Consider the following 27,855-nt stretch of genomic DNA (forward strand, 5'->3'; position numbering starts at 1 on the left):
TTGAAAAAGAACCAAAGGACAAAAAGGCACCTTCTAGGTCCCCTGTTCCTGACTCTTCCTGTTCCCTTAGTTTGCCCGTTCCCTGTCCTAGTCAGCTTTAATTGTGAACTTGATACAGCCTAGAGTCACCTGAGAGGAAAGCCTCAGTTGGAGAATGGCTGTGATCAGATGGCCCTGTGTACATGTCTACTGGGAACTGCCTTAACTGTTAATTAATGTAGGAGAGTCGAGACCATTGTGGGCGGCACCATTCCCTATGCAGGCGGCACCATTCCCTATGCAGGCATTCCTGAGCTGTATGAGAAAGCCAGATGAGCACATCAAGAAGCATCCCACATGGTTTGTTGTCCTTCTCTGGCTGTGAAGTGAACTCCTTGGTCAAAAGGAATATAGTTTGAAATGGCAAGCAGATCTGCCTTCAGGTCCCTACTTGGACTTCAGCAGAGAAGGTGCTACATAATTCATGGAGAGGCACTTTGCTTAATGCAGTGGTCACCATGGGCTCCATGTCAGGCTCCCTGGAACTTAGCAGAGACAATCATAAGACACTCAGCTAAATTCGAGTTTTAATTTTGTTTACCTATATTTACTGATTTTAGGGTTTATTTATTTTATGTCTGCGGGTATTCTGCCTGCACACCAGAAGACAGTATCTGATCCCACTGGACCAATTACAGATGGTTGTGAGGTGTCATGTGAGTGTTGGGACTCAAACTCAAGACCTCCTAAAGAACAGCCATCTCTTCAGCCTCATTATTTACTTGTGTGTGTGTGTGTGCTCATGCCATCATGCATGTGTAGAGGTCATAGGACAACTTGTGGGAGTCAGTTCTCTCCTTTTATCTTGTGGGTCCCAGAGACTGATCTCAGATTGTCAGACTCAGTGACAAGTACCTTTACTTGCTGAGTCATCTCACTAGCTCTAAGTGTAATCTTTAGGGCAGGTGTTATACATGCCTGTGTTGTCTATCTGAAATGTAACAAGGAATCCTATGATGTCTCTGACAACCCTGGGAGAAGGGAATCTTACAGTGACCCCAAGGCCCACTCCTGAGACTCTGGTCACTGGCCAGATGCTGCTCAGAGACAGGACTTAGGAAACTCCAGTCTCTGGCTTCTGCAGTCAAGGTGGAGTTGGTGCTGGAGAAAGGTCTTGGTTTACCTCTCAAGACCTTCTTGCAAGGTGAGCTGATGCTTCCAGCTCTGTTTAGAGAAGAAAGGAGCACCTCCCTGTCTCTTCCTTCTCTTCTTCCTCCTCCTCTTCTTCCTCCTCCTCCTCCTCTTCCTCCTCTTCCTCTTCTTCCTCCTCTTCTTCTTCCTCCTCCTCTCCTTCCTCCTCTTCATCTTCTTCCTCTTCTTCCTCCTCTTCCTCTTCTTCCTCCTCTTCCTCTTCTTCCTCCTCCTCCTTCTTTTACCTTCACCTGTGGGAGGGGAGGGTTCAACCCTCAGAGGCAGTTTCCTCCATCTGGAGGCCTACATTCTGGGGTGATAGATGCAAAAGGAAGCAGAGCATAACACTTTAGCAAGGCCAGCCAAGCTTAAGTGGGTACCAACCCCAAATCACATTAGAACAGGGAAATCTTCACCTTCCCTTGCCAGGCCCACTATAGGTTTTCACTTGGTTCCCAGCACCCATCCAGAGGTGACTCACACTGACCTGTAATCCCATACCCAGGGGATCCAATGCCTCTGGCCTCCTCAGGTTTCTGCACTCAAAAGCAAAACCCACATACACATAATTTTAAAAAGAAAAAAATTAAAACCAGAATTTCCCATCTCAGTACGGTCAACCTGTGCAGGTTGATCACAGTAAATATTGTGCGGTGTGGGGTGTCACCTCTCCCCACTCAATGCCAGTAGACACCCTCCCCTACCTGTGATCATCTTGTCTACAGTGTGCAGTTTGCACTGAACACTTTTGTGAAGTCACAGGTGCTGTGCACACAAGGCCCTTGGCTGGCTTGAACACGTGGCCACGCCATCATGAAATACTTCACATCTTTAGTGCAGGTTTGAGGTTACTGAACCCCATGCTGAACTCAGGTTGTCAGGCTTAGTGACAAGGAGCTAAGCTGAACATCTTTGATGTCATTTATTAGCTGGAAATTCTTAAGTGTTTGACCAGGGACCTACAGTTGTGCTGCTGGTTTCTGTAGGCAGAAATTTTTTGCAACCTACTTTTAATAAGGGTTCAGCCTCTCCTCTAGCCCACCACCCAGCAGAGGCAGTGGAAGAGAAAAGTTATTAAGATATGGGGAAATGGACCTGTTTAGCAATAGTTCTTTGGGGGCGAGCTCAATCCTCTTTGTCAGCAGTTCTGTCCCATAACAAACACCAACTACAACTCAGCAGCTGCAGACCAGTCCTCTAGGCAGGCAGATACCAGACACGAACCAGCAGCTGTAGTTCAATCCTGAAGAAACCACAAGGCTTGCCAACCAGCCTGAGGCCAGGCTGCTGAAGTGGCAAGCTGCCACAGGAACCCCACAAGCAGTTCTTGGGCGAGTTTCTCTCAATGGCAGCGTTATCACAAGTTGAGCTCAACAATGCTATGTAAGACGAGCCAATACATGTGTGTCGTTAGTGAAACATAGCAAGGCGGAGCAAAACAAACCAATGGTCAGTGCTCATCTCCCACGGTCTGTGGGGTCATATTTATTCTCCTTCATTAAGCATCCTTTCATGTGTCTGCTACATCCAAACATCCTTTCACCTGTGTGCCCCAGCAAAACATTTGATATAATTAGCTTTCCAAACAGGTTTCCATCCTGCACTTGTGTTTCAAGGACAGTCTCTTCTGCAGTGCTTGGGGCTCTGGGAAAGCATGAAGTGTGTCCACCTTAATAGCTTCTGTGTCCTGTTACTGGGGAATAGAAGGTGGTGGAAACCTTCAGAGAAGGTACATAAAGGCCCTGAGCTGTGTCTACTGAGGAAGAATAACCAGAGTCCAGAGACAAATGCAGCTATACCTGTGGGCTCAGTGTGCCCAGGCTTTAAGAACATTTTACCAAAGAACATTCTCTCGAGTGGCTAAGCAGGTCTGTGGGCCTCTTGTGTGGCCTGCCTTATGCCATGACAGCTAGATTGAGTGGCATGAGTGGCAGTCCCAGATGTCCTGGCTGGCAGAGTGAGCTGATTTCTGTCTGGTTTGTTGCACATTAACCCTGACCCATCAGGCTGTTTGTCCATCTGTAAATCCCAGGGGTGGGGTAGTAATCCCAGGGTGTCATGAGCAATGGACATCACAGGGCACCAAGAAAAGGCCATTGACATAGGGCTCTTAACGTGAGGACCCAACAATCAGGGTAAGTTTTAAGGATCTGATGCATCTTGGTGAAGTGTGGCTTCATCTTGAGAAACAAGGGACACAGTAGAGTCTGTTAGCTGGACATGATGCCACCCCTTTCATCCCAGCACTGGGATGTAAAGCAGGCAGATCTCTGTGAGCTCAGGGCCAGTCTGGTCTATATATAAAGTTCCGTGCCAGCCAGAGCTACAGTGAGACCTGTCTGGGCTCACTACATGTTTACAACCTATGCAGCTTCCTTGGGGAAGGGGAGGTTTGGGAGTGGGAACTCCTGAATCCCTGGCAGTATTTTTGTCTGAAAGGGAGCTGGTGACAAGTGTGTGCAACTTGTGAAAAGCTTGGGTAACTCAAAATGACTTTTTTTTTCTTTTCCATTTTTCAAGATAAGGTTTCTCTGTGTAGCCCTGGTTTCCCTGGAACTTTCTATAGACCAGGCTGGCTTCCAACTCATTGAGATCCACCTGCCTCTGCCCCCTAGTGCTAGGATTAAAGGTGTGCCCCACTACCAGCTCAAAATGACACAATTTTAAAGGAGAGCTCAATAGAAGAGTGCTTGACTCAATGCATAAAGCCCTGGGTTCAATACCCAGTGTGTGTGTGTGTGTGTGTGTGTGTCCTCACAAGCACTTGCAACTGGTGTGCTTTTCTGTACTCTTCAGTGTGATGCTGGCTGGACTGTCTCTAGAATGAAAGCACATACTAGAGGAGCAACCTGTCATGTATATGCCTGTGTCCACACCAGCACTTGCCCATCCTTAAAAATATCTTTTCTGTCACAGACTGCCAGCGTTTGGGTTCCAACCACAGTGAAAAGCCACCATCTTCCTCGTTTTTTTAAGTGTTTTTTTATTTTTATATGTATGTGTATGCCTGGATACATATCTGTACACCACATTTGTGCAGTTGTCATGGAAGCCAGAAGAAAAGTATTGGATCCCTGGAACTGGAGTTAAGACAGTTGTGAGCTACCATGTGGGTGCTGGAACTAAACCTGGGTCCTTTGCTGAGCTGTCTCTCCAGACCCTGATTTCCAGCCATTTTTAAGCCTAACCCATCTGGCACTTCTTTCTTGCTGCTGCCAGAAACTAACTTGTAAATTCAACCTGAAGTACCACAAGTGCAAACTTCCAGACAACCTTTGTGACCCTCCTGTCCTGTTCTCTCACCTTCATTCTGATTGGTCTACCAGGCAGTTTCTGACACTGCTTTAAAAAAACAAAGTACTTGCAATCACCACTTCATCAGACTAGCAGGGAAGTCTGACATGGAGGCACATGACTGTCACTGAATTTCAAAGCTGGCCTGGACTGCATGTAAGACCCTGCCTCAAAAGTAAATATAAGACTAGAAAGTGCACCCAGGTGCATGGTACCTGGGAGTAGTCAGGGCATCCCTGCTCCAGAGCCCTGCGAGTCAGCCCACCATGCTGGTCAGTGCACCCGTTCAGTGAGTCCAAGTATGAAAGTAATGTCTGGCCTAGCTTTGAGTCTAAGATAGACAGATAGACAGACAGACACACACACACACAGAGTCAATGCTTACAAACTGGTGACTGGTCTGCAGAGGGCTTTGTCTAACTACAATGTTTTTATCCTTTTTTTTTTTTTAATTGCCAGATATACGGCTACTTGTGTTATTTCCACGGTCTTAGATAAGAAGCCTGGGTCCAGAGAGATGGCTGAGCACTAGCTGCTCTCAGGGCAATCAGCTTCAATTCCCAACACCTTTTTGGCAGTCGCACAGGGTGCTGTGCCTGCCTGTTCATCCGGCTGTTTTCTGGTACTGGAGATGAAGTCCTTCTGCCTCCTGCTGCTAGGCAACCGCTCTACCGCTGACCTGCGCTCCCGGCTCCCTTCTTACTTTATATTTTAAATCAGGTCTCAATTAGTTGGCCAGGCTGACCTTGGACTCACTCTGTAGCTCACACAGGCCTAAACTTGAGATCCTCCTGCCTCAGCCTCAAATAGCTGGGAAGACAGACCTTCACCAATAGGCCTGGCCAACCTGTTTACTATCAAATACACATAAAAACACCTACATAAAAAAATACTGGAATAAAGTACATTGAACCGAAGAGAAGGACAAAGGGATAGGAGCAAAAGGCTGGAACTTAGGACTAAAGATTCCAAAGCAGGACCACAACGTACAGGTAAATTAATGCCACACGTAACAGGCCAGTGGGTCTCAGCCTTCCTAAAGCTGCAACCCTTTAATACAGTTCTTCATGTTATGGTGACCCCCAACCATAAATGTTATTTTCATAGCTACTACATAACTGTGATTTAGCTACTGCTATGGATCATAATTTAAATACCTGTTTTCTGATTGTCGTAAGCGACCCCTTTGAAAGGGTCATTTGACCCCCTAAAGGATCCAAGAGGTTGAGAACCGCTGGTATAGCCTAAGGCAGACAAGCTAGCAACATCTTAAGGAAGCTGATGGACACAAAGCAGCTCCCTTTATTTTGCTAAGCTGTCAAGACTGCACTCTGAACTCACAACAGGTTCTACAAAGACCAATTTCCAGATAATGAGCTACACACGTTAAGTATTTTTAAGGAGTATGGCCTATCGTTTGAAGTAGAATTAAGACTCAAATACTATCTTTTTTTTTTTAAACTTTTTTCTTAGATTTTAAAACTTTGTGTTTTGACTGTATGCATGTCTGTGCACCAAGACCCTGCCTGGAGCTGGACAAGTCAAGGAGACAGCATATGATCTCGTGGAACTGGAGTTACAGAGCCAACATGTGAGTGCTGGGTGTCAAACCAGGGTCCCCGGGGAGGGCAGCCCGTGTTCAGCCATCTCTGCAACCTCCCAAAGAACGCCTTAATTTAAAACTGGGCTGCATGTAAGGGGTTAACTCCGACAGACTAAGATGTAGTAAAAGCTGTATCTTAATTCCAAGTATAAGATGCATGGCCCAGAGAACACTTTGCACGGACCGGGTGGGAAACAAAAATCCTGCCATATTCCATGTCACATGTCGAAGGTACTGCAAAGGGCCCAAAACACAAGGCAGCTCTCAGAGACAATGGTATCCTGTTTTCTCAAAAAGCTCCTCGCAAAAAAAAAAAAAAAGTTTATTTATTCAGAGACTGTGAATCCGGGCTCTTCCCTACATTACTGAAAAGGCTCGAATAGATCCTTCAGGTATCACAACCGTCATCCACTGGAATCACATGCTGTCCCCTCAGTACTGTGGAAATGTCCTATCAATTTTGGCAGCCCAGGCCATGAGTCCCCCCACAATATCCTGAACAGTTAAAGAGTCTAACTCTGGCACTGTCGTTAAGGACTGCAGGACCCTCACGGCTTTCTGGGAGTCGTTCCCCAGTTTGCAAATCACATACACGGAGAGAGCAGCCCCTTCCTTCGAATCCTGCTTCCCTTCCCGGAGGGCGGCCCCTAAGAGTTTCAGGCTGTCTGCATCCCTGCGTTCCAACTGATTCAAAGGGATGTGGAGAGAGTGCTGCAGACGACAAATGTCCACCTCTACTTGAGGCCGGACGTCCAGCAATACGTGGGGCGCCCCGGAATCCAGAAGCCGCTTGTAGTCGGTCACAGAAATCCGCTCCTCGGGGCTCAAGACCTTCAAGGCACGACACTTGTCGGTGGCCGAGGAGCCGCAGAAGGCCTCGTAGTTCTGCAGGCGGGTCACGGTGGGCTGCTGACCACACACGACGCAGTCGGGCCGGCGGCGCCGCAGTCGGATCCTGCGGAAGTGGCCCCCGAGGCCGTCGAAGAGCAGCAAGCTGCCGCTGTAGGAGGTCCCGAGGCCAGCGGCGATCTTGAGCACCTCGAGCGCCTGCACGCAGCCCAGGACGCCGGGCACCACTCCGAGCACGCCGCCGTCGGCGCAGTTGGTCACCGTCTCGGCCGGGGGCGGCCGCGGGAACACGCAGCGGTAGCAGGGCCCGCCGTCGTAGTGGTAGACGGTCATCTGGCCCTCGAAGCGCAGCGCGCTGGCAGACACCAGCGGCCGGCCGGCCAGCACGCAGGCGTCGTTCACCAGGTAGCGCGTGGGCACGTTGTCGGAGCAGTCGGCCACCACGTCGTAGCCCCGGACCAGGTCGAGCGCCCAAGCCTCGCTGAGCGCGCGCGCGTACGGCACATACTCCACCGCCGAGTTGAGGCGGCGCAGCGCCGCGGCCGCCGACCCAGCCTTGCCACGGCCTGCCTGCGCCTCCCCGTGCAGCACCTGGCGGGCTAGATTGCTCGTCTCCACCACGTCGTGGTCCACCAGACCCAGCCTGCCCACGCCGGCCGCCGCCAGGTACTGAGCCAGCGGGCAGCCCAGCCCGCCGCAGCCCACCACCAGCACCGACGCGGCGGCCAGGCGCAACTGACCGCGCACGCCCAGCTCCGGCAACAGCAACTGACGGCTGTAGCGTAGGATCTCGTCCCGAGACAGTGCGGCCCTGGGCGGCAGCGGCAATACCGGGACCGGATGCTCGGGCTCCGGCTCGGCTGCTAGAGCTGCGGCCAGCCTCTGCTTCAGCGAAGCTAGCTCTTCCTCACGCCTGGCAATTTCATCCTGCAAAGCTAGTACGTCCTCCGGGGCAGCCATGACAGCCTCTTCCGGAAATGTCTGGGAAGTGACTTCCGTTTCCGGTTGCCCATCTCTTAGAGACTGGGTAACTAAAACGCTTCCTAGAGCTGGAAAGTGAAACGAATGAGTGTTGTCTGGGGAAGCCTTCACAATCGACGTGAAACAGTCACACAATCTGAGAATTTCCCGAGAACCACATTGAGACGTAGGCGAGCCAAGTCGCCCTTATGCGCCGGGATTTGGTACGCTCCGCGTCAGATGACGTAAGTCCGCTTCCGGCACCTCGCGCAGATCCGTCATGGCTTCCACGGGGGCGAGTCGCAGCCTTGCTGCGTCTCAGCGGCCGCCGCAGGGCCGCTCCTCACGACAGGACAAGTATTCGGTGCTTTTGCCCACCTACAACGAACGGGAGAACCTGCCGCTCATCGTGTGGCTGCTGGTGAAGAGCTTCTCCGAGAGGTAGAGGGAACTTGTCGCGCGGGTGCCGGGAGCCAGCCGTGGGCTGCACGTCGGCGGTTGGCTGCGCGAGGAGACCCTCTGAGATCTGGCCTCGGCTCCCTCCCGAGCCTGCTCGAGGGTTTCCCCAGCGGGGAAAAGCGAGGCACACAGCGCCGCGTCCGTCTGCCGGGTTCTCATTCCTGCTGAGTCTCTAGCGAGTCCTTGTGTTTATCTAATGACAGATCGTTCTGGTCTCCGTCCCCGGCCTTTCTCTTGAAAGGGCTAACTTCACTTTTACTTCGGGGCGAGGCTGAAAGCCTGACCTCACCCCTCTCCGGGCGATCAGGATCTGCCGCCTTAGCCCGGAGTTCCGAGCCAGCGTTCTCACCATCGCCTCGGGGCCGAGCGCTTACGTAAGCTTGTTGTTTGCGCTGTCAGAGAACGGCTGATGAGCTGGCAGAGAGCGAGCATCTTCGCCGAGTTTGATTAGGAACCTGGTCTTGTTTGTTTGCTGTTTTGAAAAACGGGGCCTTTCGCATTGCTGGGCAGAGTCCCAGTCCTTAGGAACAGGAATTTTGATAGTGGAAGTGTTACACATTTTTTTTAAAAAGGTCTCTGAACTAAACAGTAAGTAAAATGCCTGTTAGCCGTAGGGACTTAATGGTTTATGGCCAGGTGAACGTCATGCTGTGATAATCTTGGGCGGTCTGTTCCTGTCAACATACAGAAACGTGATTTTGCTAGAGTCGGATGCTGTAGCAGTGCGCTGTTTGTTTATTTAGCAGTGCGTCAGAGAACACAGTGTTTGCAGAGCTTTTTGTTTGTTGGTTGGTTTTTGCTTTTCAAATGGCAATGAGGACGCTGTGCCCATATTTTCTAGCAGCTAGAAAAAGTACTTGATGCCAAGCTCTGTAGTGCATTTGCAGACTTGCATTGCAAGTTCGAGGCCAGCAGGTCGAGACAGAGACGTTAGCAGCCTCTGTCTCAGAAAAACAAAATACTTGATACATAGTTTCTCTTTTCTAGAAAGCACAACCTCACCATACTGATCGGTAAAAGCCTTAGACTGCCTGGTTTGATTGGTTGAGACAAGGTCAAAACCATGTGGCCCTGACTGGCCTGAAATTCAGATTCCCCCTGTCTCTGCCTCCCAAGAGCTGAGATTAAAGGCGTGCATCACCACCACCACCCGGTTTAGGATTGCTGTTTTGGTTGCATCCGAATAAAAATTAGTTTATATATGGTGGCTCTGCGATGTGTAGTGCATATATATCTTTTTTTCGATAGGTTTTATCTTTTTTTTTTTTTAAGATTTATTTTATATATGTGAGTACATTGTAGTTCCCTTCAGACACACCAGAAGAGAGCACCAGATCCCATTACATACGGTTGTGAGCCACCATGTGGTTGCTGGGAATTGAACTCAGGATCTCTAGAAGAGCAGTCAAGTGCTCTTAACCACTGAACCATCTCTACAGCCCAGGCTTTCTCTGGTTCTGCCAGATTTTTCCAAATGTTTTAATGAGCTCCAGCTTTGTATACTGGTGGTGTTTGCTCTGTATAATTTATGAGCCCAGCACCCCCTACCCCTAACCTGGCCACTCTGCTTCCCTGCTCCCTCTTATCCTTTGTAACCAGGCTGGTCTGGAACACCCCAGCTTCTATCCTCAGCCTCTAAAGTTCTGGGCTATCCTTTTTTTTTTTTTTTTTGAGTGATCTTGGGTACTGGAGGATGGAACTCTGCCAGTGTCCTGCAGTGGGTGTTCTCAATTAAAAATGGAATTACCCTTTTCAACATCCACATAATTTGTGTCTGGCCAAATTAAATACCTATCCCAGAGTTACAGGACCAGAGGGAAGCTGGTCACTGTCCCTACTCTCTTGTGTGTGTGTTGTGAGGACAAGGTGCATGCAGGAACAGGCTAGCTGAGAACATCCAGTGCATTCCTCATTCACTCTCCACTTCGAATTGTTTGAAACAGGCTCTCTCTCAGCTTCCCCTTAGGCTGGCGGATTCTTCAGCTTCTGTTATTTTAGGGGTTTCAAACCCCCACCGCCCACCCCCGTACTGGAGTTACAGGAATGCCTAGTCATACCTGTTCTTTTGGTTCCTGGGGATCCAAATGCACTTCCTTGCTTGCATATCAGGCGCTGTTACCACTGACCAACTCCACAGCCCCCCTTGTAGCTCTTCTTGAAGATAGGCTGGGGTTTGTTTCTTTCCTGCCAAGTTTCCTGGGGCTAACTTTTACCACTTTTAATAGCCTAACTTTTAACACGAGTTTCCTGGGTTATTTCCTGGGTTATTTCCTGGGTTTCACGTAAGGTCAAAAGGAAGGTGTTGCTTCCTTTTCCTTCTCCTTTATTGCCTTTTAATAAGGGGGTGGGGCATTATGACTTTGTGTGTGTGTGTGTGTGTGTATGTGTATGTATGTAGCAGGTGGGATTTTTCCACCAGATAATTATGTTGAATGGTTTTTAGAGTGGAAACTATTGTGCGAATATAATGGGAAGCAATTTTAAGAATGGAATTAAAGCCGGGCAGTGGTGGCGCTCGCCTTCAATCCCAGCACTTGGGAGGCAGAGGCAGGCGGATTTCTGAGTTCGAGAGTTCGAGGCTAGCCTGGTCTACAGAGTGAGTTCCAGGACAGTCAGGGCTACACAGAGAAACCCTGTCTCGAAAAAAAAAACCAAAAAAAAAAAAAGAGTGAAATTAGGTCAGATAAATTCTAGACTATTTAAATTTGCTAATGCCATCTAAAGGGTTTTTTGCGATAAGATCTCTGGACTGGAAGTCTTGTCTGTGAAATCATTATAGCTATATAGAGTAGCTTTGAACATCCTAATACATCTGGCTCCTAACTTTTAAGTTCCTTTAAAATTTAGATACTATCACCCCACATTAATATAAACTTAAATTTTATTTTAGTGCAATCAACTATGAAATTATAATCATAGATGATGGAAGCCCAGACGGGACAAGAGAAGTTGCTGAACAACTGGAAAAGATCTATGGGCCAGACAGAATTGTAAGTCACAGACCCTTTCCTGTTCTCTGAGGGGGAAAGTGCGGTAAGGAACAAAGTTTGGAGAAAAAAGAGGCAGCAGACCCTCTTGAGATTGAAATTATGTATCTTTGGTCTGTGGACCAATAGTAATTTCACAACCAAAGAGTCGGCCTTGACTGACTTCTGGCTTTGTGATGGATTCTGTAGATAAATTTTCTTAAAATAGCAAAATGTGACACTGTTTGCCAGCATATTATAGCTGATCAGGACACTGTTTGCCAGCATATTATAGCTAATCAGGACAGAGTTTTTGGGTTTCTGTCTTGCTTGCTCCCTTCTTTGGGCCCTCATGTACTTTGTACACAATGCTACCTGCAGCCCTGAGCTTGTAGGTAGGAAAGTGGCTTCCTGAATCCCAAGCTTGATATTCTCCCTGCACCAGGAAATCTGTTGTCCTTTAAGAGTGACTTGGGTCAGTTGTAGAGGCAATTTTATAGTGGCTTCGTGAACTTGCTATTATTTTTGAAATAGAGGTGGAGCTTATTAGAGGATATTCTCAGTATAGAGTTTAAGCATGAGGGGGGGGAGAGGTGTCTGGGCAGGAAACAACTCCTGATGGTCTGCAAAGGACCAAGCTCAGATCCCAGTACCTATATCAGGCAACTGATTGGTACCAGTAATCCCCAGCACATAAACACATGAACACACGCAAAGACGAAGATGCTACCAATAGCTGTGAGCCTTAACGGTGGCTATGAGTTGTAGTTCTTATTACCAGTTTGGGTTTATAAATCTTTGAAAATGTTTTGTGAATATTGCTTTGGATAATTTGGGGGACCAAAAGCACACAGTTGAATACAGACTTAACTAGAAAACACACTGGTGCAAGCTATGCAGATGTCATTTGTGTCTGCAGTCCATTGCAATTCAGGGTTTCTTGGTTTGCACACATTCCTAGATGATTTGCTGTAGGGACCTATCCTGTGCAATGTAGATGTTTAAGCATCTCTGTCCTTTATCCACAAGATGCCAGTAGCAGCTTCCCTTGGCAACCTGAAACGTACCTGATATTACTACATCACCCTTTGGGGATAAATAACATTGTCCCTTCTTGGGCCAGAGAGATGGTTCACTGCTTAAGAGCACTGCACATTCTTCCAAAGGTCCTGAGTTCAATTCCCAGCAACCACATGATGGCTCACAGCCATCAGGTGCCCTCTTTTGGCCTCCAGGCATACATCCAGGCAAAACACTGTATATTACAATAAATAAATCTTAAACAACCATTGTCCCTTCTCTAGATAGAGAACCGTTGTTGGAGAAACAAGTCTCTGAGACTCTTTGGATACTTGCCTTTCGAGAAATTGTAACTCATCACCATAAGAAAACAAGTTCTAGTATTCTTACAGTCCCAGTAGTGGGGATAATCTTTTCCCTGTGGCAGTGGGGAATTGAACCAAGGGCTGTGCACATGCTAGACAGGTACTCTACACTGAGCTGTATCTCTAGCTCTTTTTCTGTTATCTGAGACAGGGTCTTACCACTGTGCTGTCCAGATGGCCTTGATGTTCCTTTGTATCCTTGGCAGGCCTAGACATTTCTGTCTTCACACTACATCTGCTTCTGAGAAGCTGAGATTATAAAGCTGCCTGTGGGCCGGGCTTAGACTGTTTTCCATGAGTGGTATTTCTAAGAGTTTCAAGTAGCAGATACTGGCAAATGGGGATGGTGTAGGGAAGTTACACCACTCGTACATATGGCAGGTCCACCCATACTCAGGATTCTGCCTGTCTCGAACAGCCAAGTCACACGCCTGTCATGTCTGAGAGCTTGTCATTTCAGCCTGACACAGGTTTTGATGCTGGATTCATTGCTTTGGCCTATCTTTTTGGTTTTTCGAGACAGGGTTTCTCTGTGTAGTCCTGGCTGTCCTGGAACTCACTCTGTAGACCAGTCTGGCCTCGAACTCAGAAATCCGCCTGTCTCTGCCTCCCAAGTGCTGGGATTACAGGCGTGCGCCACCACCGCCCGGCTCCTGGCCTATCATTTTTAAAGTTTTCTTAGAAGCCCCAGGCCAAGGCTACTGGTTCACTTTGGTTATTGTCTTAGAGTTTTATTGCTATGAAGAGACACTATGAGCACGGCAACTCTTATAAAGGAAAAACAATTAATTGGGCCTGGCTTACAGTAAGTTTCAGAGAGAGGTTCAGTCCATTATCACCATAGTGGGAAGCATGGCAGCATGCAGGCAGCCATGGTGCTGGAGAAGGAGCTGAGAGTTCTACGTCTTATTCTGAAGAAACCAGGAAACTGTTCCACGCTGGGCAGAGCTTGAGCACTAGGAGACCTCAAAGCCCGCCTATAAGTGACACTTCCCGTGGGCCAAGCATTCAAACACATGGGTCTGTAGGGGACAGACCTATTCAAACCACACATTCCACTCTCTGGCTCTCAAAGGTTTGTAATCATAAAACAATGCACAGTGCATTTAGTCCCACTTCAGAAGTCCTCATAGTCTGTCACAGTCTTAACAAGGTTCTAAAAGTTCAACATCTCTTCTGAGATTTATGCAATGACTTAACTATAACCCCTATAAGATCAAAAAGCAGATCACATACTTCCAACATATAGTAGAGAATATACATTACAGTTCCAAAACATAGGGGAAAGAGCACAATGAGGAGATACTGGACCAAAGCAAGACAGAAAACCAGCTGGGCCAACTCCCAACTCTGCATCTCCATGTCTGATGTCAAAGGGCTCTTCAGATCTCCAAGTCCTTTCATCTTTGTTGACTGCAACATACTTATTTATCCTGGGCTGGTTCCACTCCCTGTTACACCACTCCTGTATGTACACATGGAGTGTTACACCTGCTAGCTTTTCTCAGCAGGTATCCCACTGCTTTGGCATCTTGAACATCTTGGATAGCCAAGGCAACTTCAACTTCACAGCTTCTTGTTCCAATGTCTGGGATCCATATATCTTCTGGACTTGGGTCACTTCTCCAGTTCTGCCTTCTGTAGCACTCTAGGCTTCTGGCTGACTCCACTCCACTGCTGCTGCTGTTTTTGGTGGTCATCCCATGGTACTGGCATCTCCAGTATGCTGGGTCTTCCACTACAGCTAGGCCACACTTTCACCAGTAGCCTCTCGTAGGTTCTCTTCCTGTTGCTAAGCCTCAGCCTCAGCTGCCACTGAGGTTGCCCCCTTCACCAATGTATTTCCTGGCATCTCACAGTGCCAAGCCTCAGCTGCTCTCCAGGACCCGTTTTCTGAGTTGTGGAGAAAAGCAGGAAGAGCTGCCCTCATGTGGCAGACAGATGAGCAAACAGTAACCTTTTAGAGTAAATGGAGTGTGTGATTGGAGCTGTAAAAAGCAAGATCAGTCTTGAAGGCATGGTTGGGCTGAGCTGGCAGCAGAAAAGCAGTGGCAGCACTGTGTGAAGTCTGGGAAGATGGAGAGCGATACCCAGTACTTTGAAAAGCCGTAGAATTGTTGGTTAAAGGCTCTGTTTACCTAAAAAGGAAACAACAAGCACTCTTTAAAACTGGAAAATATGGCTGAGTAAGGTGGTGCATACTTTTTTTTTTTTTTTAAAGAGACAGGGTTTCTCTGTGTAGCCCTGGCTGTCCTGGAACTCACTCTGTAGACCAGGCTGGCCTCAAACTCAGAAATCCACCTGCCTCTGCCTCCCAAGTGCTGGGATTAAAGGCGTCTGCCACCACTGCCCGGCGGTGGTGCATACTCTTAATTTCAGCATTTATAGTAAGTTTCAGACCAACTGGGGATATACAGTGAGCCTCTGTGTCCAAACAACACACACAACAAAAGTATGATAGATGTGGCAACACTGTTTCATATAAGAATGGAACCAGAGCGGGGATTTTTTTGTTTTTATTCTACCTGTAGGATTATGATTAAAGAACATTGCTTTTCCTCTTTCAGAGGCCCTGGATTCAGTTTCTAGCACCCACATGGTGGTTCACAGCTGTCTCTAACTCTTTTTTTTTTTTTTTTAAGATTATTTATTTATTTTATTATGAATACACTGTAGCTGTCTTCAGACACACCAGAAGAGGACATCCAATCTCACTATGGTTGTGAGCCACCATGTGGTTGCTGGGATTTGAACTCAGGACCTCTGGAAGAATAGTCAGTGCTCTTAACCACTGAGCCATCTCTCCAGCCCTCTAACTCTTATTCTACGGAATCCAACAGTTTTCTGGAGTCCATAAGCACCAGGCATGTACAAGGTACACAGACACACATGCAAGAAAACACTCATACACATAAAAAATTTAAATCTAAATACAAAAAAAAGTTTTGTGCAAGGCATTGGTGGCGCACTCCTTTAATCCTAGCACTCAGGAGGCAGAGATAAGCAGATTTCTGAGTTCAAGGCCAGCCTGGTCCACAGATTGAGTTCTAGGACAGCCAGGGCTACACAGAGAAATCTTGTTTTAAAATCAAAAACAAAACAAAGCAAAAAGGGTTTTGTTGAACTGGTTGGTATGGTGGCTGCTGTCTTTGCTTTGTTGGTACAAGTAAGCATCTTGAAGTTTAGGCTGGCTCAGGCGAGATGAGCTTGAGGTCCTGACTCTTGGCCCTGCCTCCCAAATACAGTTATTGCTGGCCTTGGGCAGCAGTTTCTATAATGTTGGGCAGGAGAGCTGGGTCCATGCGTACTTGGCTACATCTTCAGCCCCCAAACACCATTTGAGCTTTGGACAAAAATATCGAACATACTCTGCCTCAAGGTCTAGTAAATTCAATTAATGCTTTAAAATGAGTATACATTTATAGGAATAAAATAAAATTTAAAATCTTTTTGTTTTTTTTGTGTTGACATGTTGTTTCTTTTTCTTGAAGCTCCTAAGACCACGGGAGAAAAAGCTGGGCCTTGGTAAGTAGGGGCTCCTGTTACCTGCCCTAGTCATATTCGCCACTCTGTCTTTCTGCTTTGGAAAAATGCCCAAGGACAGTTAGCTGTGATGGCCTTTAATGGTCTGCTTGACATCCTAATGGTTAACTTGGGTTGCCTGTGTCAGTCTGAACCCACTCAGCAAACCAGAAACTGCTGTAGTTGTGTCTAGATGGGAACTTTAGTCCAGGGATTCCTGATGACAGGGAAAGGAATTGTTCAGAAGCCTGACGGAAAGCTGAGCTACACAGAGAGGAGCGAATGCTGGGGAGGAGCTGGAGTGTGCCGGGGAGGAGCTGTTGTGTTGAGGGAGCAGTGTTGGGGAGGGGAAGGTGCTAACCGTGGTGCTGTGCAGCTGCTGACTGGATGCTGCTGCATGCCATGCTGAGAGCCTTACTTGGGTGGTATTGGCTTCTCCCTGCAGTCATCACTTGTGCCCCTGACAGCTGCCTGGACACAAGCAACAAAAGAGCCTAAGGAATGGGCTTCCTTATAGTGTAGCCTACAGAAAGGGAAGGTACAGAGAGGGAGTCTGGAGGGGGACAGCTTGCAAATTCTTTAAATGGCGAGTCTAAAATGTGATTGTTTCCACCTTAAACAGAACATTCTAGAGCAGTGGTTCTCAACTTCGCTAATGCTGTGATCCTTCAATACAATTCTTGCCATTGTGACCAACAGCTGTAAAATTTTTTTTGTTGCTACTTCATAACTGTAATTTTGTTACTGTTATGAATCATACTGTAAATATCTGAATTAAAATGCAGGATGTCTGACATGTGACTGCAGTGAAAGGGTCACTTGACTCCCAAGAAGACTGAGACTCACAGATTGAGAACCGGTGATCTAGAGTATTTGGAATGAGTCCAGCGAGTCTGAGATGAGACTTGAAGTGCCTTCAGCTTATAATTCTGAACAACTGAAAGCTGCTCTCCTGAGAGGGGAGGTGGCTCAACGGTTGCTCATGCGGAAGGATCAGTGATCAGATCTAAAGCAGCCTCGTTCGTGGATGTGGGAGCTCACCTGTGAGGTCTGGGCCTGGCTCGGAGACCTTGCCGTCATTAACAAGGAGAAAAGGATTGAACATGACTTCTAGCATCAACTCTACATGCTCACACCTCCATGCCTCGTACCCACACAGGAAAACATACATGCACACATGAGGAAGAATGAACTCGATAGCTACATCAAATGCTTGACCTTTTAAAGCTATAGGATTCTTTGTGTTTGACGTGATGTGGAAAATAACACCAGAAAAAGTCACAAAGAGTTTTTGAGCAGTCACTGAAAATATTAAAGCCACTCGGTCGAAGGTGTTAGGAAAGCTCAGCTCCAACTGAGGTGCTGCCTTACCTGATGCACAATAAGCGTCCACACTGTGACGACAGCTTCCGGGTACAGTGTGCAAGGATCAAATCAGGAGACTGGATACTTCTGCCACCTCTCAAACACAACACTTCTCAGTGGTCAGAACATTGAAAGGCTTTCTGTAGCCAGGTCTGGGGGTGAATGCCTTTAATTTTAGCTCTCAGGAGGTAGAGGCAGATAGATCTCTATGTGTTTGAGGCCAGCTTAGTCGACATAACAAATTCCAGGCTAGCCAGAACTACACAGTGCGATCCTGTTTTATTTAAGAAAAGAAAAAAAAAAGGGTCTCTTATTTTGAAATGTTCAGCTGGTGTCAGCCACTACAACCTGACTGCTGTAGACTGTGGTGGTGCTAGGGATGGAAAGAGTAGGGATTCTCTTGGTTAGTTATCAGACCTCCCAACAGGTAACTCAATCTAGTCCTAAATGGGAGACTTTGTACACACAGACACTAGAATACTTGGTAGCTGGGCCTCTGGCCACATCATTGTAGTAGGGCCTAATGTACCAGGCAGTTTGTAGTTGATGGCTCCTGGGGAACCTAACTTGGAGTGCAAGGAAGAGCAGGAAAGAAAATGATTGAGAAATGGAACTGGGCTCTGAAGGTAATGCCTGGAACACCATGAAGGTACAAACAGGAGGGGTTCAATTAAAAGAGGGCTGGGATATAAAGCTAGTGTGCCTTGTAATCACCAGGGGAGCTGCAGGCAGAGGCAGGAACCCAGAGCCTTCCCTGGGCATGGGTGACATGGACATCTGTACCATTTCCTGAGTAGTAGCCTGTGAGAGAGCCAGGAATTGGAGGAGTTGGGGATAACGTTGAGATTTCTGAAATCAGTGAGTGAGGATGGCAGCCACTGGGGAGCTGATGTGTATATTTGGTGTTCTGAGAAAGTCACCTGGCCTCTTCTGTCACAGGACAACACTAAAGCACCAAGGAGCATAGCTAGAGTGGTTTTTATATATATATAATCTGATACTTTGGAAGCTTGACATGATGGCCCTTAGTAGCTGGTGGCTGAGGCAGAAGGTTCTTTATGGGTTTGAGGTCAGCCTGGGCTACAGAGTGAAACCTTGTCATAACTCCTACTTCCTCAGTGGGGGGGTAGGGGGTAGCAGGGAGGGGGAGGCTTTGGTATTAGACATCTCTTTGGTAATTTTGAATATAAGAGTAGATTTGTTTTGTTTTGTTAGCTTTTTAAAATTAAATTGACATCAAAATGGAAGGTGGTGGCCAGCTGCCTCTTTTCTGACTCTGTAATGCATGTGAACTATGCTACTGAATATGGAGAGATACCATTTGGTTAGGGTCACTTTTAGAGGACAAATGTTTGCTTTTAGGATGCTCAGTGAACTCCTTTCCTACTTAATTGAAGACCTAAGTATTTTGGGTGGGTTTTTGTTGTGTTTTTTCAAACTTTGTACTTTTGAGTGTTTGCCTCCTTGTATGTCTTTGTAATGTGTATATGAAGCCTGCAGAATCTAGAACAGGGCAGGTGGAGTTACAATGGTTGTGAACTGCCATGTCAGTGCTGGGAATAGAACCTGGGTCTCTAGAAGAGCAGCCAGTGCTCTTAAGTGCTGAGCCATCTCTCCAGCTCCTTCTGGTAATTTTTATTAATGAGTCTAAATATTTTTGATTTTTAGGAACTGCCTATATTCATGGAATAAAACATGCCACCGGAAACTACGTTATCATCATGGATGCTGACCTCTCCCACCATGTAAGTGACTGCCCCACTCTGTTCTGTGTTGAGATGGTTTTACTGTGTAATCCAACCTTTTGAATATGAAGATTAATAATCAATATGCACCACCACACCTAGCACGCCCGTCTTGATTAGGTGTTTATGATAAACTTGTCATGTGTTCCTGACTTACTGTTTATTCTTTCCAAATTTCAGCCTAAATTTATTCCTGAATTTATCAGGTAGGTACAGTTTGTAGTATTTCTAATATTGGAAATTTTAAATTCAGATAATTAATTTAAAACATGCATGCTACTTTAACTTTTCTGTCCAATTTTAACTAGCATAGAGAGTTGAGACTTATAAATACAGGTCTTTGACTAAATGTCTTATTTTAGGCACCCGCAATAGATGGTTCTATTCTCTTTTCTTTCAGAACACAAAAAAGATGAAGGCCTTGTTGTCTAGAATTGTGCTTGACTAGTTAGCATCAAGGAGTAGGTTTTGGTCCAGGGGTGCCAGGATTCTAGGCATCATAAAATTCCATAGTGTAACCCTCACTACCTTGTCAGGCAGCAACCGCTGCTTAAAACAGGAAATGAGCCAGGCAGTGGTGGCACAGACCTTTAATTTCAGGAATTGGGAGGCAGAGGCAGGTGGATCTCTGAGTTTGAGGCCAGCCTGGTCTACAGAGTGAGTTCCAGGACAGCCAGGCTAGAAAGAAAAACCCAGTCTGAAAAAATAAACAATAACCCAAAAAAAAAATGGGGGGGGGGGGTTTAAGCATACTAGCACCCTCCTAAGTCCCAGCACTAAGGAAGCCGAGGCAAACTGATATTTGAGTTTAAGGTCAGCCTAGTCTATGTAGAATGTTCCAGGACAGCCAAGGCTACGTAGACCCTGTCTCAAAAAAAAGGGAGGATATACTGGACATAGGCAACGTGGAATTTCAACGTTGCTGAAGCAGAGGCAGGAAGAGCTTTATAAATGCAAGGCCAGCCTGTAGCATTTAATGAAACAGTGCTTCTGTTATTGTTGATGTTTGCCCCAGTTTAAGAATGGAGAAGGTTTCTATTGACTTACGGGGATTCTAAGTTTATAAACACAACAAAACTCTTACTAGGAAGATATCTGGTTGTTTTCTGTAAGAAACAGCAATCTGGAGGTGCTTAACCTTTTCTGTAGAAGGGGTCTGAACAGTGAAGGGGGGGTTGGGGTTAGCATGTGATAAAGTTAGCAGATAGAATCTCTGGGTTCATACTTCAGTATAAGAAAAGTAAATAAAGGGACTGGAAAAAATGGTTCAGTGGTTAAGAACACTGGTTGCTCTTCCTGAAGACCCGTGTTCAATTCCCAGCACCTATGTGGTATCTTATTATAGTCAGTAACTCCAGTTCCAGCAGATCCAGCACCTTCTTCTGAGCACCTTTGAGGCTACTGCCTACACATGGTATGCTAACATGCATGTAAGCAGAACACCCATACACATTAAATTTTTACAATTTCAACTAAGATCCATGTCAGGTTTGAAAGACTCATTTGGACAGTCAGGTCATCTGGCTTCATGCTTTAAATCTGCCTCTCTTAAACCGTGGCTGCGTGGTTTGTAGAGAGACCTGTTGAACACCCAAGAGCTTTATCTAATCAAGCTTATTTGGGTTGTTTTTCCTCTTTCTTTTCTTTTGATCTTTACAGGAAACAAAAGGAGGGTAATTTTGATATTGTCTCTGGAACTCGCTACAAGGGGAATGGGGGTGTTTATGGATGGGATTTGAAAAGAAAGATCATCAGGTATGTGCGCGTGTTTCTATAACTCAGTTTGAAAATAATCATTTTAAGTAGACAGCTTGATTAGAATTAAGCTTCTCATTACAGTGTTACCTCATATGCTTACCTGCTCAAAGCTGTCTTAAAGCCAGCATTCTCGGTTTCTGATACTATGGCAGGTTGGGTAGAAGTCCATGGACTGACTGGTAGCTGCTCCCCTGCCTCCACCTGGAGCTAGCCTTGCTTCTTTCAGCACAGGTTGGCCATGCTAGCAGGTCACACAGCAGGCAGTTATTGCTGGTAGTTGCTGGGTATCTTAGTTCTGATGGCTTCTCACACAGGTAGGGTAGTTCGCTCTGTGTGTGTGTGTGTGTGTGTGTGTGTGTGTGTGTGTGTGTGTGTGTGTTAGACAGAGGGATGGAGAGAGCGTGAGTGTACACGTCAGTGTTGTCAAGGTGCTATTCCTCAGGCACTTTTCACTTATATTTTGAGATAGGGTCTCTCATTGGCTTGGATGTTGCTGGTTGAGCTAGTCTGGCTGGTCACCCCAGCACACCTCCATGCCTGGCTTTTCAGTGAGGATTCTGAGGGATCCCACTCTTGTCTTCGTGCATTCAAAGTAAGCACTTTACTGTCTGAGCTATTTCCCCAACCTCTTCACATGGCTTCTTTGGAGAAACAAAGATAGAGACCACCGTCCATCACATGTAGACCACTAGGGCTCCTACAAAATCAGGGTTTCCCATGAACAAATAGTGAGGGAATAGTCTGGCACTTGGTGTAAAGACCCATAAGGAACTGGGACCCAGTCAGTACCACAGTGATGGGAAGGAGGAACCAGCACTGACCAGTGATGTCTCTGTCCTCACCTCCTCCAGTTGCAGATTAAATTTACCTCAATTATGGAATCTTAGGATAGTCATGTAAAACATTTCATTTTCTGTGAAACAGATTGGAAGAATAGTGGTTTTCAGTCTCTTCTAAGGAGAGACCACATAGCAGCTTCAACCCTTCTCATACCTGTTGCCTACCGTGTGACTGAGATTCTCCAGAGGTTGGAAGCAGGCTCAGCTAGGGCTAAGAACAAATTATTAACCTCCAAAGACATTTTGAACGTGGTCGTTCATTCACCTATGAATTCAAACATGGGCCCATTCTACCTTTTAGTTGTGGCATTTAGTTATATTTAGTTTAGTCTGGTGATAGTAGTCACTTTCTGCATGTTGTAGGCTTCAGGTCTCATTAGTGTAGCCCACAACTAGAATTCAGACCCACAGCTGGTGACTCTTAACACATTTTAATCAAAATACTCTAATTCAGGGTCAGGTTGAACCACATAAGGAGTCCGTCCACACCATCCAATTAAAAATCCAGCATCCCAGGCGATCCAGCGCACGCCTGTTGGCCCCGAGGCTAAAGCAGAATGACTTAAACACAGGGACCAACATGGGTGGCAAAGCAAGATTCCATCTTAAATAAATGAAATAACATGAAACAAAATGTAATAGTAATGGGGGGGGGTGTTAAAGGAGCCGTGAGCACCAGGCCTGCTTGAGAAATTGCTGTTAAGGAAACATTTCTCCCCCCTTCCACACTGTGGCTCCTGTATCCAAAACTTTTCTCAGGCTCTGTGCTTGCGTTTCTGCCTAGCACATTGGACACCAAATGTAAATGTATTGGGAGGGCGTGGCCTGCTGTACCCACTTCACCCTCTAATAACTGCAGGGCACCTCTACACCCACTCTAGCCTGTTTTAGCTCCTGAATGAACAGTGCAGAGACCTGATGGCTTTCTTAACAAGCATTGTGCTAGGCAGGTTCTGAGTTACTCTAGCCCTATAAGGCTTCCCACTTCCCAACCACGTGGTCTTTTACCTTCACTCTGAGGCTCGCTCTGGCTCGCTCTGTTCCATGTGTGTTCTCATGGCTACTCTCTCACGGCGACCTAGTGGTCTCTCCACACCTTCTCTTCCTCTCCCCTTCTCTCCCTCTCTGATTTCTTTGAGACTCCCTCACTGGGCTTGGATGTCCCACCTCCTCTGACTTCTCATGCCCAGCCATAGGCTGATCAATTCTTTTTTAACCAATCAGAGGTGATGGAGAACAATTATATAACATTGAGAGTAGAGAAGCTTGACCATGCCAAGGTCTGCAGACAGATGCCTAGGCATAGAAGACATCATCTGAATACACAGGGCACAAGACCACCCCCAACAGTAAGACTTGAACACGTAGTTTGGAGGCTAGGGATGATTACCTAGTATGTAGAAAGCCCTGAGTTCTGTTCTAAGCACATCTGTACCAACTAGATGTAGTAGTAACTCACCCACTACTACAATCTAGCACTGTAGAAGTAGGGTCGGGGCTAGCCTGGAATGATTAAGACCTTGTCTCAAACAAACAAACAAAAAAAACTCAAGCCAAAAATAATCTTAAGCACTTCTGTGGTTACTGTCCTATTGATCTGAAGACACACCATGACCACAGCAAATTGTAAAAGCATTGAACTGGGGGCCCACTGACCTCTTCAGAGGGCTAATCCATGATTGGCAGGAAGCATAGCAACAAGAACGCAGATGGGCTTAATGCCAGGACACTAGCTACAAGCTTGTGTCTTGATCAAGCTGCAGGCAGAGAGAGCAAGACTAGGTAGGCCTGGCAGGAGCAAAGGGTCTTCATTAAAGAAGCCTCAGTTTTGGATTCTGGAGAGTGACTGTCCACCTTAAACCTTTTGGAACCTGCCTTGCAAAAGTCTTTCTTCAGGCTCTTGACAACCTTGGAAATGTTAATAAAGTAGTCTCACGAGCTGGTGACTATATTGGATTCTGTTCTTCTAGAGCCATTGTTATGGACTCAAAGTTTGTGTTTCACAAATGCCTATGTTAAGTGAGAGCCTCTGATGTTGTGGAGTCTTTGGTCTTTGGGAGGTGGTTAGTTTGGAGGGTGTGGGATAAGCCCTTTGAAGGGATTAGCATCTTTTTAAGAGATTACACAGTCACCACCCCACCCCCATTCTCTCTTGTCCTGCACCTTCTTTTGAATTTACCATTCTCTAAGACTAGGAGAGCACCTTTACAGTTCACACAGTGTCCTGGGATTTCAGTACTGTAGCCAAGCTCCAACCACCACCTCAGGCACTCTTCTGCCTTCTTCCTGGTTTTTCTTCAGACCTCTGCTTCCCTGGCTCGGCAGGTGTGGTGATCCTCCTGCTTCAGCTTTCTGAGTGCTATCTACCATAGTACACTTGTACCAACACGCAAGGTGTGAAGTCCATCTCTGTTTGCTGGAATCTGACAAGGAAACTTTGTATGGAATTCCTGATCTTTCTGCCAAAGCACTTAGACATTTAAATGACTGATTTTTCTACTTAGCAGAAGTTGGGTTTGAGTGTGGGAGTGTGTGTGACTGTCTCACACAGCCCGGGGAGTGTAGTCACACCCAGTCCCCACAGTGCTGGGATGGAAACACTACTAACTGTGCCCCTCTCACACACATAGGATGGTTAATTTCGGGTCTCTATTTCATTTGCAAAGGGTAAAAAAAAAAAAACCCTATTTTCTAAAAGACATCAAATTTTATTTTATTGTCTGTTCTTAGAGAATTATTCTGTGTGTATGAATTGGTAACTTATTTATTAATGACTGATACTTTTAACATTATGCTTTTGAGTATGTTTCTCTTGTTTTTAAACATATATTTAATAAGGAAAATCTGATTAATTTGGCAGCCGTGGGGCCAATTTCATAACTCAGATTTTGCTGAGACCGGGAGCGTCGGACTTAACAGGAAGCTTCAGGTACAGTGTTTCTACCTCTGCAAGGTTTCCCTGGATGCTTTGTGTGAAGAGGTTGTTGAGCTGCTTTCTCAGCAAAGCATGTTAATCCCAGCATGCAGGAGGCTGAAACAAGAGGATCTCAAACCTCAGGCCAGCCTGATCTACATAGTACATAGCAGTACAAAGCAGGGCTGTGTAGAGATCCCCCACCCCAAAACAGAGCAACTTTTCTTTCACAGTGACTTAGTCATTCTTCCACACTAATGGTCAGCAGGTTGAAGCTCCCAAGAACCTTATTACAGGCATCATGTTAAGACTCCTGCTTTCCAAGTTGAATGTAGGACTTTGGCATGCTTGTTCTTCTCAGTGCTGGGCCTGGCTGCCCAGCAGGAACATGGCTGCTACTGGTGTACTCTAAAGAACAGCACATGCATATCCCAGCCACAGCACCTCAGCAGGAAACTCCTAGAGCTTTACTATTTTGGCTTTTCAGTTAACTAGTTTTCTGTATAGATGAGTCTGTGCTGTTGGGTTTACCCACACGTAAAAGCTGAACATTACAGGAGCCTCAGGAAGACAGACTGGAGGAAGAGTTGGGTTTCAGATAACTCCTTTGGTATAATAGGTCCATCCATTGGTCTTCGGAATGTAGCTATGCCAAATTCCCATTTCTAGGTTATAAATGTACATACACATGATAAAGAAGGCCAGTACAGTAGGTAAAGATGCCTGGTACAAAAATCTGACAACCTGGCTTTAATCCCTGGAATCCATGGTAGAAGAGAAACAATTCCTAACCTACACACACACACACACACACACACACACACACACACACACAGAGGCAGGCAGGCGTGCACACACACACACAGACCAATAAACTTTAAAAAGAAATTGTAACCTCCCTACCTACCATTCTAAATAATTAGAAAATCCTTCTAATGATACCTCCTGCTGTTTGGAGTTTCTGAACAAAAGGATTGGATTCCCCACAAGCCTGCCCCATCTTACTTTATTATAGTCTGAGTGAGTACTTGATAAGGTAGACTTGCCTACCACAAGTGCCTATGACCTCCATTATCCAGAGCAGGCTGAAGGATTGCCTACGTCCTGTGGTGCTTAGTCCTGGTCTAACTCAGCTTATCTGTAGTCTTGACAGCTATTCCAGGAATGACCTGACTGTCCTCAGGACCTTGGCCCATGTTGGCAAGTAGACAATGGTTAACTGCTGGACTGCTTGTTACCGTGGCACGTGTCATCACTCATCTGTCACCCTGCCATTCCAGCATGTCCGGTTCAAAGGCTAATCCAAAACAAAAAGGAAGGGTGCTTGTGTATCGGGTATCTAATTGACCATATTTTCATAACTTTTGATAAGATATATCTCAAGAAGATACGAAGGACTCATTTCAAAACTATTCCAAGCTCCTACCATATACTTTATGTATGGCCAAGAGGTGATCACAAACTCTGAGAATTTGTACTCCAGTGACTACTGAGAGTTTTACATTATAGATGTCAGTGAGTTCTGAAAGGTCAAGATAAGTACAGATGGGCACATGTCCATATGTTTATAAATACCCTGTGTTCTTACAGGTTATACCGAAAAGAAGTTCTACAGAAATTAATAGAAAAATGTGTCTCCAAAGGCTATGTCTTTCAGATGGAAATGATTGTTCGAGCAAGACAGATGAATTACACCATTGGCGAGGTGAGTGATTGTTGCTAAGTCCTGTGTCCTACTCCCAAGAGAGGGAAAAGGTTTACAAAAGCATGCTTTCCTAACTGCTGATTTAACAATATCTCGGGCCAGGCGGTGGTGGCGCACGCCTTTAATCCCAGCACTTGGGAGGCAGAGGCAGGCAGATTTCTGAGTTCGAGGCCAGCCTGGTCTACAGAGTGAGTTCCAGGACAGCCAGGGTTATACAGAGAAACCCTGTCTTAAAAAAAAAAAAAAAAAGAAAAAACAAAACACTATCTCGGACTTCCAGTTATTTGAAACATTCACACACGAAAAGGTGAACATTCAGATCAGTATATTTGACCTACTGTGATTTACACTGAAGAGTGTATCCTTCTAAATAATGACCTTTCTGGCAAGTCAGACTTCTTTCTTCTGACTAGTACTTGGCTGCTTTTCTTCTTAGTAAATGTTCAGGGGTTACAGAGCACAGGCTGGAGGCCGGGTGAGGAGTTATTAGAGATGACTCTACCTCTAATACCAAATGCTCACTCAAAGCAAGAAAATAGTACAGATATTTTTCTGGGATTTATAACCCAGAATGCCTCTTGTCTTGTGAACACTAGAAGGGCTGTAATTTAACTCCTCCGTGACATTAAACATAACAATCTGAAGGGAGAGAAAACTGAACAACCATCTTACTGGAAATATACCCTGAAATTGAGTGCTCTAACATAGTGTTCAGGTCAGTGCTTTTCAGACAGCTGTAGATTTCATCCAGATGACTTGCTTTAGATAATAAGTGTGTCGAGGACAGTTACTTTAAGAACTATGATTGTCAGTGGACACAGAGCCCTTGGTACTCTGGGGGAGGCTTTGCTCTTGTGTTGAGAATGCTATGGCCTGAGCTCGATGCCGTTATTGGTTGAAGACTGACTTTAATGTATTATGTGTTTTTTAAACCAGGTTCCAATTTCATTTGTGGATCGAGTTTATGGTGAATCCAAGTTGGGAGGAAATGAAATAGTCTCATTCCTGAAAGGGTTATTGACTCTCTTTGCTACTACATAAAAGAAATTATTCATTTATGCTTCCCGTGTTCATTTCAATTAAAAGTAAGAGAAGCCCGGGTCACTGATTTTTATCAATGTTCTCTTAACACATGAGCCAAAGGTAAGACATTTAATATGGATCTTTTCTCTGGAGAAACTTCATTTTATATTTCAAATTAAAATGTAAAGTTCTTGGTTTAGTGAGAAATGTCCTCAATTTTCATGTACATTATACTGTATTAATACCTGTAAATAAATATATATAGGTTTTGCATAAAATGTTGCTGCTTTCATTTAGA

At 45.9% G+C, this 27,855-nt stretch overlaps 2 protein-coding genes across 2 annotated transcripts; one reads left to right on the plus strand and one right to left on the minus strand.

Moving 5' to 3' along the window:
• Positions 1–6,377: 6,377 nt before the first annotated feature.
• On the minus strand, positions 6,378–8,228 carry Mocs3 (molybdenum cofactor synthesis 3). The gene has a single exon (XM_028769555.1). The coding sequence runs from the start codon at positions 7,874–7,876 to the stop codon at positions 6,500–6,502; it is 1,377 nt and encodes a 458-aa protein (XP_028625388.1). The 5' UTR covers positions 7,877–8,228; the 3' UTR covers positions 6,378–6,499.
• On the plus strand, positions 8,132–27,634 carry Dpm1 (dolichyl-phosphate mannosyltransferase subunit 1, catalytic). The gene is made up of 9 exons (XM_028769557.1): positions 8,132–8,317; positions 11,226–11,325; positions 16,178–16,211; positions 19,242–19,318; positions 19,499–19,524; positions 20,978–21,073; positions 24,776–24,844; positions 26,420–26,534; positions 27,471–27,634. Exons 1-9 carry the CDS (start codon positions 8,157–8,159, stop codon positions 27,573–27,575), a joined length of 783 nt encoding a protein of 260 aa, XP_028625390.1. The 5' UTR covers positions 8,132–8,156; the 3' UTR covers positions 27,576–27,634.
• Positions 27,635–27,855: the final 221 nt, after the last annotated feature.

The sequence above is a fragment of the Grammomys surdaster genome, unplaced genomic scaffold (assembly GCF_004785775.1).
Source record: "Grammomys surdaster isolate TR1022 unplaced genomic scaffold, NIH_TR_1.0 193, whole genome shotgun sequence".
Lineage (NCBI taxonomy): Eukaryota > Metazoa > Chordata > Mammalia > Rodentia > Muridae > Grammomys > Grammomys surdaster.

Bases quoted from the DNA above. Each gene is read 5' to 3' on its own strand.
- Mocs3 (XM_028769555.1), bottom strand. From the start codon at position 7,876: ATGGCTGCCCCGGAGGACGTACTAGCTTTGCAGGATGAAATTGCCAGG.
- Dpm1 (XM_028769557.1), top strand. From the start codon at position 8,157: ATGGCTTCCACGGGGGCGAGTCGCAGCCTTGCTGCGTCTCAGCGGCCG. The intron at 19,319-19,498 runs GTAAGTGACTGC...TCCAAATTTCAG, and splicing joins ATGCTGACCTCTCCCACCAT to CCTAAATTTATTCCTGAATT. The intron at 19,525-20,977 runs GTAGGTACAGTT...TGATCTTTACAG, and splicing joins TTTATTCCTGAATTTATCAG to GAAACAAAAGGAGGGTAATT.